Source organism: Dicentrarchus labrax, unplaced genomic scaffold (genome assembly GCF_905237075.1).
Source record: "Dicentrarchus labrax unplaced genomic scaffold, dlabrax2021, whole genome shotgun sequence".
In the NCBI taxonomy this organism is placed as follows: Eukaryota; Metazoa; Chordata; class Actinopteri; family Moronidae; genus Dicentrarchus; species Dicentrarchus labrax.
In genome coordinates, this window is record NW_026136702.1 from 14764659 (window position 1) to 14777233 (window position 12575).

General features: G+C 38.8%; 2 protein-coding genes across 2 annotated transcripts in view; both read right to left on the bottom strand.

The window, feature by feature from the left end:
* LOC127379402 (protein bicaudal C homolog 1) overlaps positions 1-6177 on the bottom strand; it is a 58913-nt gene extending 52736 nt beyond the window's left edge. Inside the window, exon 1 of the mRNA XM_051428935.1 lies at positions 5660-6177. Coding sequence (XP_051284895.1) covers positions 5660-5852 — 193 coding nt within the window. The 5' untranslated portion in view covers positions 5853-6177. The remainder of the gene's footprint in view (positions 1-5659) is intronic.
* A 1568-nt stretch (positions 6178-7745) lies between these two features.
* On the bottom strand, positions 7746-10598 carry LOC127350199 (ubiquitin-conjugating enzyme E2 D4). Its single transcript, XM_051376570.1, has 7 exons — positions 10430-10598; positions 9844-9907; positions 9664-9695; positions 9227-9304; positions 8957-9062; positions 8234-8327; positions 7746-8145 (listed from the first exon to the last, which is right to left on the bottom strand). Exons 1-7 carry the CDS (start codon positions 10451-10453, stop codon positions 8100-8102), a joined length of 444 nt encoding a protein of 147 aa, XP_051232530.1. The 5' UTR covers positions 10454-10598; the 3' UTR covers positions 7746-8099.
* Between the last annotated feature and the right edge of the window lie 1977 nt (positions 10599-12575).

Below are 12575 nucleotides of genomic sequence, written 5' to 3' on the forward strand. Positions count from 1 at the left end.
ATATAATGGCGTTACATGACATATAACCCAAAAATCAAAATATCAATACTATACCTAATGGAGCTCATCATGTATGATGAATTAATTGTCTATCTTTTTAGCCGCAAAACAGAGTATCGCAAGATATAAAAACACAATTGCCTATGATCAGAATGTGTTCCCAGTTTACCTTTTCCTGGGTTTGGGTTAGGTTAGAAGGTTAGAGTGAGGATTGTTGTGCAAGGATAAAGACCAGGGAAAGTCCAACAACTCCATAGTGGATCTGATGGAAGCTGGAACAACAGAGCAGTGTTTGAATGCTTAAGAGGGAGCAATAGAGCGGGAGAACGAGAGAGAGAGAGAGAGAGAGAGAGAGAGAGAGAGAGAGAGAGAGAGAGAGAGAGAGAAAAGAGAAAGCCTGCAGCACATTCCCCACAAGACACTCACTTCCTGTCTGTGAGTCTTACTCAGCACCCAGGAGGAAGAGGAGGATGAGGCCCTCACACATACTTCCCTCATTTAGTGGGTATAGAAGCCAGAGAAATCATTCTCTACACAATAAAAAGGGGAATTTATTGAAAAATATCATTTCCATTGCCACGAGGGCCATTTTCTCTTCTCAGAGAAGAGTTTCCACTGGCCTAATAAAAAAATATTCTTATTTTGCGGTCTACAAATGAAGTTGTTCGTGAGAAACATTTCAACACACATATTTAAAACAACTCCTAGCATTAGCATCCTCTGAACAGAGCATAATAGGTGAAGTAACAATCCCTATACTGACAACATTGTCACTACATACTGAAAATACCTGTGAAAATGTTCCCGTTGCCATATGCAACAGTTTTTCTGTTGTGAGACAAAGCTACCCAATAATAGTCTGTGGTTTAGGAGCAGGAAAACAAATTAGTTCAATGAAGAAAATGATTCACTTAGCCTAATTGCAGGTTGTTGCAGTTACTCAGCAAACATGTTGTTACTATGTGTGCACACACTGGCCCACCAGGAGGCCATGCTCAGTCACAAACACCATAAAACTATCATCATTACTAGTCTGAGCAGGGAAGCCCACAGTCAGAGCTCTTCAAATTGACCCACACACACTGTAGAATACGTCGGTGATGTATGCTTAAAGAACCCATGGAAAACCTTGTTGCACATGCAGACACTTAATTTGGATAACCGGGGTTGGAGAAAATGTTACCGCTTTCCCACACTGCCCCTGGTCTCTCAACTTCATAATGAATGCAAAAAAGGCACAAAAGTTCCCTCACACTGCTCCCTGTACACATAAAACGATCTTTCAAGCTTTCATGCCGGTGTCAAGGTCTCCAAGCCATTAACTGGGGAGTTCTATTCTAGGGTGCCAACAGTACAACAGTTAAACCCAGATGGCTGTCAGGGTGAGATTTTGTTGTCACTTTATACTCTATTTACTGATCTAAGCCCAGGAACCCGCACCCCTGCCAATGCAAGAGACAGTAAATTCGTAATTGCTGAGCAGTTAACAATTTCCATTTTCTCCTGATGCAGATTGTGCCAGAGCAGGGGAGTAAAATACGGCTGAACCAAATAAAGGGTAGTTTAAGTGTGTACACCGGGATTTTGCTTCAGTGTGGAGAGTCACTAACAAAACATTTTATGGGCACTCAGTGCTGCTGGGTAATTTTTATTCTCCAGAATTTATGCAACCCCTGACTATATGGCTCTTCCCCAGACTGATGTCCTACTCTGACCTGCTTTCCTGTATCTTCTGAGTACAGCCAGGTTTGTTATTAGGAAAACATTCTCAAATTCCTGATTAAACGCTAATAATAATTGCCACTATGGCCCTGGATACATTGAGGTCAATCGCAATTACAGGTAGGGATGCACCGACTTACCGGCCGATTTTTGCTTAGATGATATCAGTGGCTGAAATGTATCTGATATGTCACACACATTCTATCCTGGTTAAATGTTGTGTTGGCTATTTCCAACTCGGATATTGGAGAAATAATCAAATCCATTTTCCAGCACAGGCACAGATTGCACGCAAACACAGATGTGCTCCATGCACCAGCACGGATGGTGAGCGGCTTCAGCCCTGCTTTTCACCTCACTGATGAGAATAGAAATGGACTAAGTTACAACAAGGCAAAGATGCTTATCTGTGTAGTTTTCATCATTTCCCTGCACAAAGGGCAAATAAATAACAACAAAAAAATCATTGGTATCGGCACTGGCTATTGGTCAAATTGTTATTTTAAACATTTTCACAATCGGTGCATCCCTACTTAGAGGAAATCAGATGTTTCTGGCCATACCTTAAAAACTATGGTGGTCTGTCTGCCATATCAATTAACCAATTAGTGAGTCTTAGTCAGTCCTGTAAGTGAAATAGATTAATACTACTATATATAATATATCTTAAAAAATAGGAGTAAAAAGAGCCTTTGAACAAAAAAGAAATTAACATGAATGCATGTGTATAATCTTAGTTATTCCTATCTACTACCTACTATTTCCGACAGGAAATATTTCAGACACATTAAGTGTATAATTTATGCATCCATAAAAAGAAAAAAAATAATTCATGTACTATTCTGTTATCTCTCATCTGCTATAAATCCTTGGTTATGGCATTTTAAGAATAATTTCAGTTGATGATGTGACAACTTCCTGCAAACTTTTAAAAGATGGTATCTTGTAGCCAGAAGGAGAAAATGGGAGCAGAGAGATTTCACAGCAATGTCACAGTTCTTCTATGAGGAAGCAGACCACAAAATGAGTGAACACGTCATCTGTGAAACAACTTGATTCTAATTGCCCTGTAGTAGTACAGTAGGTAGTTGCCTCTGTAGGTCATTGTAAAACTTAAATTGGCCGAGAAGTTCATGACAAAAGTATTTAATCTGGAAAACACAAACTCATTACACTGCCGCCAGTGTTATTCATCACAAACAATGTTACCACTGAGACTAGTATTCAGTCACTGATCAACCAATGATGAGTTGGTACAATGCACAGCACATAAGGCCCTGATTATCATTTATTGTATGAAGTTTTGGGCTCTGGGAAATTCTGATTATTGAATTATTAATCAATTAATTTGTGACCTTTAATAATAATAATAATAATAAAATTGCTTTATTAATCAATTACAAAAACAATTGCCAGCTGCAGCCCAGTTTTGTTTATTTCATATATAACATGTCCCTATACTTTGTTAAATGTATCGATTTAATAATGTATCAGTTCAGATTTAGTCCACATTTGAAAAAAAGAAACAAATTAATGTCCCTGTCTTTCACTCAAACCCTCAGAAATGTGTTATCCATGTGCAAAAGAGTGAATGGATGAATGTTACTGTACACATGCAAGTGTAGCTCACAGCAGTTTACCTAAAAATTAGCCACAGACATAATTCTTTCCAGAAAGACGTGGTTGTGAATGGTGTTTCCAAAACATTGTATATTAATCATCAACACCTTTGACCAGAAATCGGGTGTAGATATATTACCTGGAGATGATGAGCTATTGTTGTTTGGGAAGTGATCACAGCATGACTCGACCCTTGGCTCTCTGCCGAGGGTCCAGAGCAGTTAATTTTCCAGAAAATAGAAGCCAAAGACACCGTCACAGACAGTAAAACACCAAGTAAAAATATACTGGAGTTCCCATAAAATTATTTAATTATAGTCAAAACTCTGGCCTTCAGAACATGATGTACCATGTCAAAGTCTAAAGCCTATCCAATTAAAACACAGCCAGATGTTACAAAGCTCCGACCCAACTGGATGACACTAAAAAACGGATTTATTAGGACTTGAATTTACACCTACTGATACAGAGGAAAGAGGACATCTTCTTTCGAGAAGAATCTAGAAACACATCTATAAAGCACATCGCGCAGAAGATGCTAGGACTGTTATATCTACAGCGAGATAATCAAGCTACATACGACATCCTGGATTCTTCCTGAAGGCCAGAGGTCAAAGGTTAAAGCAGTTTCACATGTGAGATTGTGTGGCATTCAAAACTAGAACGTACAACTGACCAGAAAGACAGTCAAACACAGCAGCCGTTTCTATTCCACAACCCAGCTGCAGTGTCAACATGAGCAATGTCAGCCATGATGTCATGATGTAGCAATTGAGAAACAAGATGTTGGCAGAGATACGAGACCAAACTAACAAACTGTACAGTCCCAGTAGACTGGATAGATTATACGTAACACATACAGTCGCACAAACAGACACATTTAGGCACAGTGCGAGACGTGGCGCATGGTATGTGCGGGACGCTCTGGTTTAGGGCCGGCCTCTGGTTAAGTTGTTTTCCTGGAAGAATTAGGGATGACATGGAGCTTTGAGGAATGTACCGAGCAGCGAGGCAGCAACCAGGACATTCTCAAAGGGGACTACGTGTGCGCTTGCATATGTCTGCATGTGTATGATAAACTTACTCCAATACCAAGCAGATCGCAGAGGATTACTCCAAATTAAATATTACTGACCAGCAGCTACACTCACCAGCAATGTGGACGCACTTAGTATCAAGACTACAGTACGATTATGAATGACAATGTTCCTCCGAAGGTCTTTGTTGGCTGTTTCTCGGCTGTGACTTACTGTCTTCCTGGAAATATTGATATAAAGACACCAGCCCACTTACCTAAGGCTCTAATATTCCAGCCTCATGTGTTTTGAAATGTGCGATTAATGATCTCAACCTCTGCATTTCCAGGGGACTTCTCAGCAGAGACTGGCCTGCCCTGTTCTTACAGGCCTGTCATCGCTTGTTTAACTGTTCACTGTCACTTGCACATCATTAGAGGAGAGAGAGCACAGGGTCAATTTTATCACTGAAATAAAAACACTCAGCAACACCACACACACGCAGGTAAAGTCAACATTATAGTGTCTTATTTTAAAAAGGAATCTGGCATCACAATGACCACCATAACAATGTTATTAATGTCATTTTCTAATGAAGACTTCTGTACTTGTGCAAGAGCTCTCTTTCTAGGATTACTTATCAACCTTTAGTTCCTTCTTGTTAAAGTCAACCATTGCTTTTGTGTCGGTGGTTTCTGCTGTTTTACTGAGAACTAAGAAAACTGCATGTTCAGGTCAATTTCAGTTTAGTCTAAAAACAAATGCTCACCATGGGAGTTTGTGTAGCGACAGCTTGTGGTCGGGTCATGTTACTACCTCCATAGGCACAACAGGACATCATCGATGGTTACTGTCTCCTCCACCTTCTCTTCAAACTTTTAGTTTTTAGGCAACATACACATACATATGAGTGTAAACTTAGCAACTTCTTTTAAGGGGGTCAACATATTGTTTTCTTTTGTTTACAAAGTGGTGACACTAATTGAAAGCCCACAGCTAATTGACTCCACTTAATTGCCTTAATTGATTTGTTCCGGATCACGAACATGAAGTTCAAGTTTTCTGCCCATGCTGACAAGGAGTCTTAAAATGTCAAGTTACTAAAAGTAAAAACGGTAATTATGTACTGAAAGTGTCATTTTATGAGTGTAAAATAAACAAAGGGCAGTCAGAGGGCTGCAACAGTGTGCAGCTTCTCGGAAACAACGACGGGCTACAATTACACCAGCTAAAACGTGGACGAAAGTTAAAAACCTGAACATTATTGACTTTGTACTTCGTTTTTTTTTTTTTTTTTTTACCTAATAACATGATTTCCAACTTCTTACGGTCCACCCGAAACCTCTCCTCAGTCCACTCCGGATCTGGCAGCGGATGGGGTCCGCTCAGATCCTCCTCTGATCCCGGGAGAGGAGAGTCGGTGCTGCGCTCGCTGTTGGAGCCGTGGTCCGACTGCTGCAAGTATCCGCTTAAAGTGTCGCACTGGGCAGCCATTGCGCTGCGCAGCAACTTCTCCAGCGGCCACTGCGTTTTTTTTTTTTATTCAAAGTAAAGTTGAGCCGAAGCGAAGCGATGAACTTTTAAAATCCGTTACTTCGCGGTGTTGTGAGGGCTCATTGCAGCACAGTTGACAACCTTCCTCTGCAGTTTCCTCAAGCCCCTGCGTTTTCCCCCATTAGGCACACTTCTACAAATAGGCAGCAGCAGCAGCAGCAGCACACTGGGTCCACTCGCTATAGGTTGACTGTCGAGTTAACGGAGCGGCGCACAGCACACAGCACACATACCAACCAACTCCTCGGGAAAGTTTCACGTGTCATCCTACCCCCACCAAAAAAAAAAAAACACACAGAAGAAGCGGGACTCCTCCCAGAAAAACTTTTTTGAGCATCTACCTCCCCCTGGATTCCTGCTAAGTATTTGTGAGAAATTCACTGGATTCAATGTGTGCGTGGACTGTGGAGTGCACTTTTATGTCTCATCATGATTGTTATGAGCTAAAAACGATATGATATAGTCAATTTAAAACCCATAGATATGGAAATAAAGTCACTGTAAATGATTACAGAGGCAGGCTTGACGTGAGTATTTCTTGGCCTTTTCTTTCACTCAGGCTGGGACTTTATAATAACACCACATGCAACCAATTTATTGGTTTATAGAGGAAACACTACACATCCTGAGAGTGGGTTAAAGGGAAGCAATACAGGAAAAAGGAAACCAAACAAACGTGGAGCAAGCCGTACATTAAGTAAAACAGACAAAAGGAGGCAAACAAAAGTGCTGTAGTATGTGCTGGTACTGAATACAGTCATGCAGAACCAGGAGGTGTGACAAAGGTCACTAAACTCAGTAATGTATACAGCAGAAAGTCTTTAAGTCCCATAGTTCTGGTCTGTTGTTCTCACGCTGTGGCCAGGAAATGATTAATGGGAGTTTCCAGTGGTGTATGGCCTTGTTAAGTGAAGTTTTATATATGTTAAATTTAAATTTTTATGGGTTTAGCTTAACTTGCTTCTGTAGACAATTCTCTACTTTTTTTTAGCTTACTGTTTACTTTAGCTACTATTATGTTGCTTTATTTGTGATTTTGTCAGAAACCTGCTCAGTCAGTGATGTTCTCTATTATCATCACTGTTATTCTTCTTATTTAAATAAACTCATGTCTCACTTGTCAAACTAATGACTTCAGACTTCAGATCCTACATCGACAACTTTAATCTGACTGCTGGAGCTTTAATCACAAAGCAAAATAACCACAGTCCCGCAGTACAACAGATTTCTCTTTTGCTCATTTACAGTACAACTTCCATAATCTAGAATTAAAGATGGAGATTCAGTGTACCTGACAAATTGTTTTTAATCTTGAGAATAACATTCACTGCATTCAGTTGGGCAATTATTTAAAATGGTTCATTTCAATTTTTAGGAATGTTCTAGCAGGTCACAAAAGTTGAAAATCTGAGGGTATAGTCCTCACTAAACCCACTAGTCTGGTTAAATCACATAAACATAGCACAGTGGAGATTAAATATCAGTGAGCTGCTCAATTAATGTGTACCCTAGCTTCACCAGTGTACAGCACCTGTTCTGCAACCAGCAGAGGTGATGATAATGGGTGGTCTAATTTCAATGAACAGAACATCCCTTCTCATTTACATTTAATGATAGCCAATATCCACATTAATAACCATTCACCAAAATGGATTAATAACACAAACATGAATATTAAGTTGTCCAAGGGAGAAACTGCCTCATTTAAAAGGCTTGGGAGGTGAAAAGTAAAGGCTACCACCTAGTGGCCATGTGAATAATAGAATAAGGGGCAAACTGATTTGTTGGATACAAGAATGTACTGCATACAAAGGCAAACATTTCATAGCAAGATAGTTCAGAATTTCAGTTTACTCGTGTGCATGGCAAGAAACAATTTACAATTCACTTTCTGATTAATGTTTTTAATGCAAAATGATGAAAAATAAATTCAGTATAGTCTTGTACAATCTATTAAAAGAAAAATACAATCAGGCCATCTCACCACAACTAATAATAATAATGCCAATTTAAGGGGAAAATAAAATAAACAGTAAAAACAGGTAAGTCAAGTAAAGTCCGAGTAGAGAAAGTGCCTCAAGCGAATAAAACACCTCAACTAGAACCAGTGTGGATGAGCAGTTGAAACAGTACTGTCATATTTTGAGGTGTTCAGGGATGCGTCATTGTTTCTGAACCTTCTGTCGTTCACATTGCATACCTCTGAGTCCATTCTCTGGCTAGTTTGTTGTACCTAAAAAGAAAAGAGAATCAGGTTTCTAAAGAATAGTTGACAGATAGAAGCTATTCCATATGCCAAAATCTTTGGCTTCCATACTCACTTTTGTCTGTCTGATTTATAGATGTGTGCAATGTCTGGGACTAGCGGGTCATCTGGATTTGGGTCACATAGCAACGAGCATATGGATAATAAAACTGGAAAAAAAGAGGACCAAAAGTCAGTATGGACACAAGTTTTAATTAAATTTAAAAAAATAATAATTTTCTAATTATTGTTTCATTTCATTTTCCAGACACCAATTTAAATACTTTGGACAAGCTTTGATTTCATGCGCCTTTTAATCAAAACTGTTTAAGCCCTGGGGGGGGAGTGTATTTTTAGCCACTACTTTCATTACAGATACTGAACATCCCCCCGCTTGGTCCTCCAATTAGACAATACAAAACCTGCAATTTCACCATTTTCAAAAGTGACAAAAGTACACTGGGTGCAGAAGGTCATTTTTGGATAATCAGCCCTGAAAATCCTGTTACCTGTGTTCATAGAGGCTGGAAATCATTCAGTTGGAAGAATCCAGATTTGGTAACAGCACAGTGGATTTTTTCAGCAAAGGGGCTTTATTGCCTTCTAATGTTTGCTATAATGCAACTTACCTATCTTTGGCATTCCTTCCCCACATTATGTTTTTCCCCAACATCTTTATTTACCCATAAGTATGTCAAATCACATGAAACAGATCTCAGTTTCCTTGTGACTTTAAAGTAAATCTTAGTTACTACAAACTGCAATGTACTATACTGTGCAAAATGTAGATGTTAGTTACCTTTTGATACTGTAAGAGCAGGTGACCACTGTGACCTCAAGATGTCAAGGCAGATGCTACCATTGCTGTTTATGTTTGGGTGATAGATTTTCGTTGTAAAGGCAACCTATAAAAATAACAAAGAAAGCAGTAATAGGTAAAATGACATGTTTCTCTGTCAACAGACACATTCTGAGTAGAGATGCATCTATATGATTCTTTATCGATTAATGTCCTCTATAAAATGTAAGAAAATAGTGAAACATGGCTGTTAAAGATAAATAATCTTACCTTTGGTGGTTTAAAGGGATAGTCAGTGGGAAAATGGACAGAAAGGAAAAATACCCCTCCATGATAAGGGCTGTCATTCTGAAATAGAGGGGTAAAATGATTGTCAAATTATGCCTAGCCTTGTAGTATTGGGATAAAATACTATTTGTAGTGAGAAAGCAACCATGCGTTTAGATAATATTTGACTTTCTTTTGTTTGTATAAGATTGTCTTTGTTTAAATGAAGACATTATGGTATTGCCCCTTTTCCTATTGTCTCAGTAATGCCATGGGCTTCAGTGAGGAACATTGGGATAGAGTGTGCCAGTCTGTGCTCTCCATACAGAAGAGAAAGGGCTGTAAAGTCAACATAAAACACTATTGTCTAGACATCCAGAAGCAGCTTGGTTTAAAAAAAAAAAAAAAAAATCCAGGAAACTAATCCAGAAAAAGCTCACCGGTCCCGTGATGGTAGCTTGCCAGTGGAACACTAAAAAGGAAACAAAGATTGAGAAACAATCTGTGAGAACATTATTTAGTATCACGGTACATACACTGCAACACAGGCCCAACAATGTTGGTAACGGTGGCATGATTACAGGAGATATATATATGTCATCTGGTATTGTCACACTTACAGTCCTCTCCTACAGGTCCAGCTGAACATGAAGCTGGAGGGTCCCTCTGTAAGTCATTTAACTCCTGTACAAATAAACAAAACAACAATTGCACGGTTAGGTAGCTTCCGCAATGTAGTGCATGGCTTAAGGTAGGATATTTAGCTAACTATGCCAACCAAGTGTCAAGTTTTACAACGTTAAACAAACAAGCAAACCACTAACTAAAACACCGGGATATTGAGAAGTAGACAGACAGACATCTTAAAGTGCTTTCACAATGCTCGTTTGCTAGGCCAACTTTAGCTGGCAGCGAAGTTAGCTCGTTGAAGTTTAACTGCTTCGCTAAGCTAACTGGTTTCTCTGTGGTGTCATCGTCATTGGCACGAACAACGGGCTAGCTGGCAGTAAAAGCCGTCTTGTGAATTCATTATCTTGCGGTAACACGTTTTCAAAACGTTTGTACAATACTCAACCACGTTGGGTTAGCAAAGAAATGCTATTAGATGACTGTGACAAACGCTAGCTAACGTTACTGCGACGCTTCCGCATCGCTCCAACCTTTTTCTGTACATTAAATAAATTAAGAAAAGACGAATAGTCTTACCTTCTGTATTCTTTTCAACGCCATGGCAAGTCTTTCAGATCGGTTAGGAGAAGCTACGGTGTTAACTTTGACAGCTGTCAGCCACAACTGCGCTTACTTTCTGCCGACTCGATGTTATTTGTTTTGACAAACTGATTATTTCTTTTGTTTCCGCGTTTTTGTTCGACGACGAAGAATAGACCGGTGCATTGTGGGAATTTGAGTTTTCAGTGAAGCCACTTAAAGGGACCGTTCACCGACATATATGGGCACAATTCATCCTGTGAAAACCACTCTGTTATGAACTTAGTAAACAGTAAACTTGAAACTAAAAATGTAAAATAACACGCTATAAAAAGAAACTAGGACTAATAGGATAGGGTGCTGTATTGTTACATCAAAACCGTTATTATAGTCTTCAAATATAGCTACCCAAGGGTATCCTAGTCTCTCCTTTCCAAATATGTAAATGCATGTTGCATTGTATACTATCAGAGCAGTTTAATTACAGTTGACTCTGACTTTTTTTTTTTCTGCAAACCAATTTTAAAAGTATTTTAAAAGTGAGCCATTAGGTAACAAGGATACATTCAAAACAAAGCTTGAGGTGTGTGATATGTAGTCTATAAGCCTGGCCTGAATTGGCTGAATATGGACTTGTCTATGGCCCTGTGTTCATTGCATTTACAGACAGTGGCATTCTGTTGCATTAATTGCCCCGTCACTCTTATGACTGATGACTGACCTTTGAAGAACATATGGTGTTTGGATTTGACAGACCTGACTAAGATGTAAGCGTCACTAATTACATATTGATATGTTGGCACTCTGGTGATTAACCATACAGTAAAATGTTGAATAACTTGACCTAATGATGCTTTAAGGGAAATGTTCTTTCTGGTTAATAATTGCTGCACACAGGGGAGCATTATGAGGGGTCAGGGTGAGGGAAGATGGATAGATTGCATCATCATTATAAATGACCAAAATATTGGTATATAAAAACAAGACAAAGCAAGTTTATTTGTATTACACTTTTCCAATACAGAGGCAAAAACAACACTAAAATCATAATTAAATGGATGCTAAAATGTGTTGAAATAGAATGAAACACACAGTTCAGTTGTAGTACAATAATAGTGCAGAACAGTAATAAATGTGTCTAAATGTATTAAGGGGAATAAAAGTGCAGCAGAAAATATACAGTATTTAATCAAAGGTGAAGGATAATAAGGAAGTCTTAAATTCTGCTTTTAAAGTAGCTAAAGTTAAATCCATTCTGTGTGCAGCATAGTAGTTTAATCCAACATGGTGTTTGGTTTTGACTCGAGGTACTTCTAGCTGACTGCTTCCTAAAGATCTAAGGGGCCTACTGGATTTATATTCTTCAAGCATATCAGAAATGTATTTAGGCCCTAAGCCATTAAGTGATTTCTAAACTAACAGCAGCATTTTAAAATCTGTTCTCTAATTAACTAAACCAGTGTAAAGACATGAGAATGGGTTTTGCAGCAGCATCCTGAAAGAGGTTTGCAGGGATCTAGTGGGCAGTTAGAAAAGCAAACAAGCAGCCGCTGTTGATGAACAAGTTTCCTTAGATATTCTTTGGACATGAAAGTAATATTAGATTATAAAAATGTTGATGCACTTCTTGTCTTGATTTGGCTACTGAAGCTTAAATCTGATGCCATTATGACAGTAATATTTAACTTTAGTCTTGTAGTCCAGCTGCAGCCACGACGTGAGAATATAGTAACTTTCAGGATTATAGGATTTGGCCTAAAGGTACAATATAAAGGGGTTGAATGATAACGACCCAATAATTAAACTCTGGGTGAATCTGCACTTCATAGTGATTGATTCAGATTCATGACTGCATATATCAACAACACAGCCCCAGTCCTATATACAACCTAAACCGACTGAAGACTGTGTAGCAGGCAGCCAGACCCCATTTTCCTGTCAATCTAGAAGTCGATTATGGCCACTGGTATCAAAGGCTGCATTAGTTTCACCAATCACATCTACTTTATCTACTTTATCAGTGCAGTCTTAAACAAGTCAAGCCAGAATTAAAAATGTCCAAAAAATCAATTTACAATTACGACATTGTTAAGGTGAATAAAAGGAACTCTCAATATTTTCAACTACACTTAAGATTTAAGTG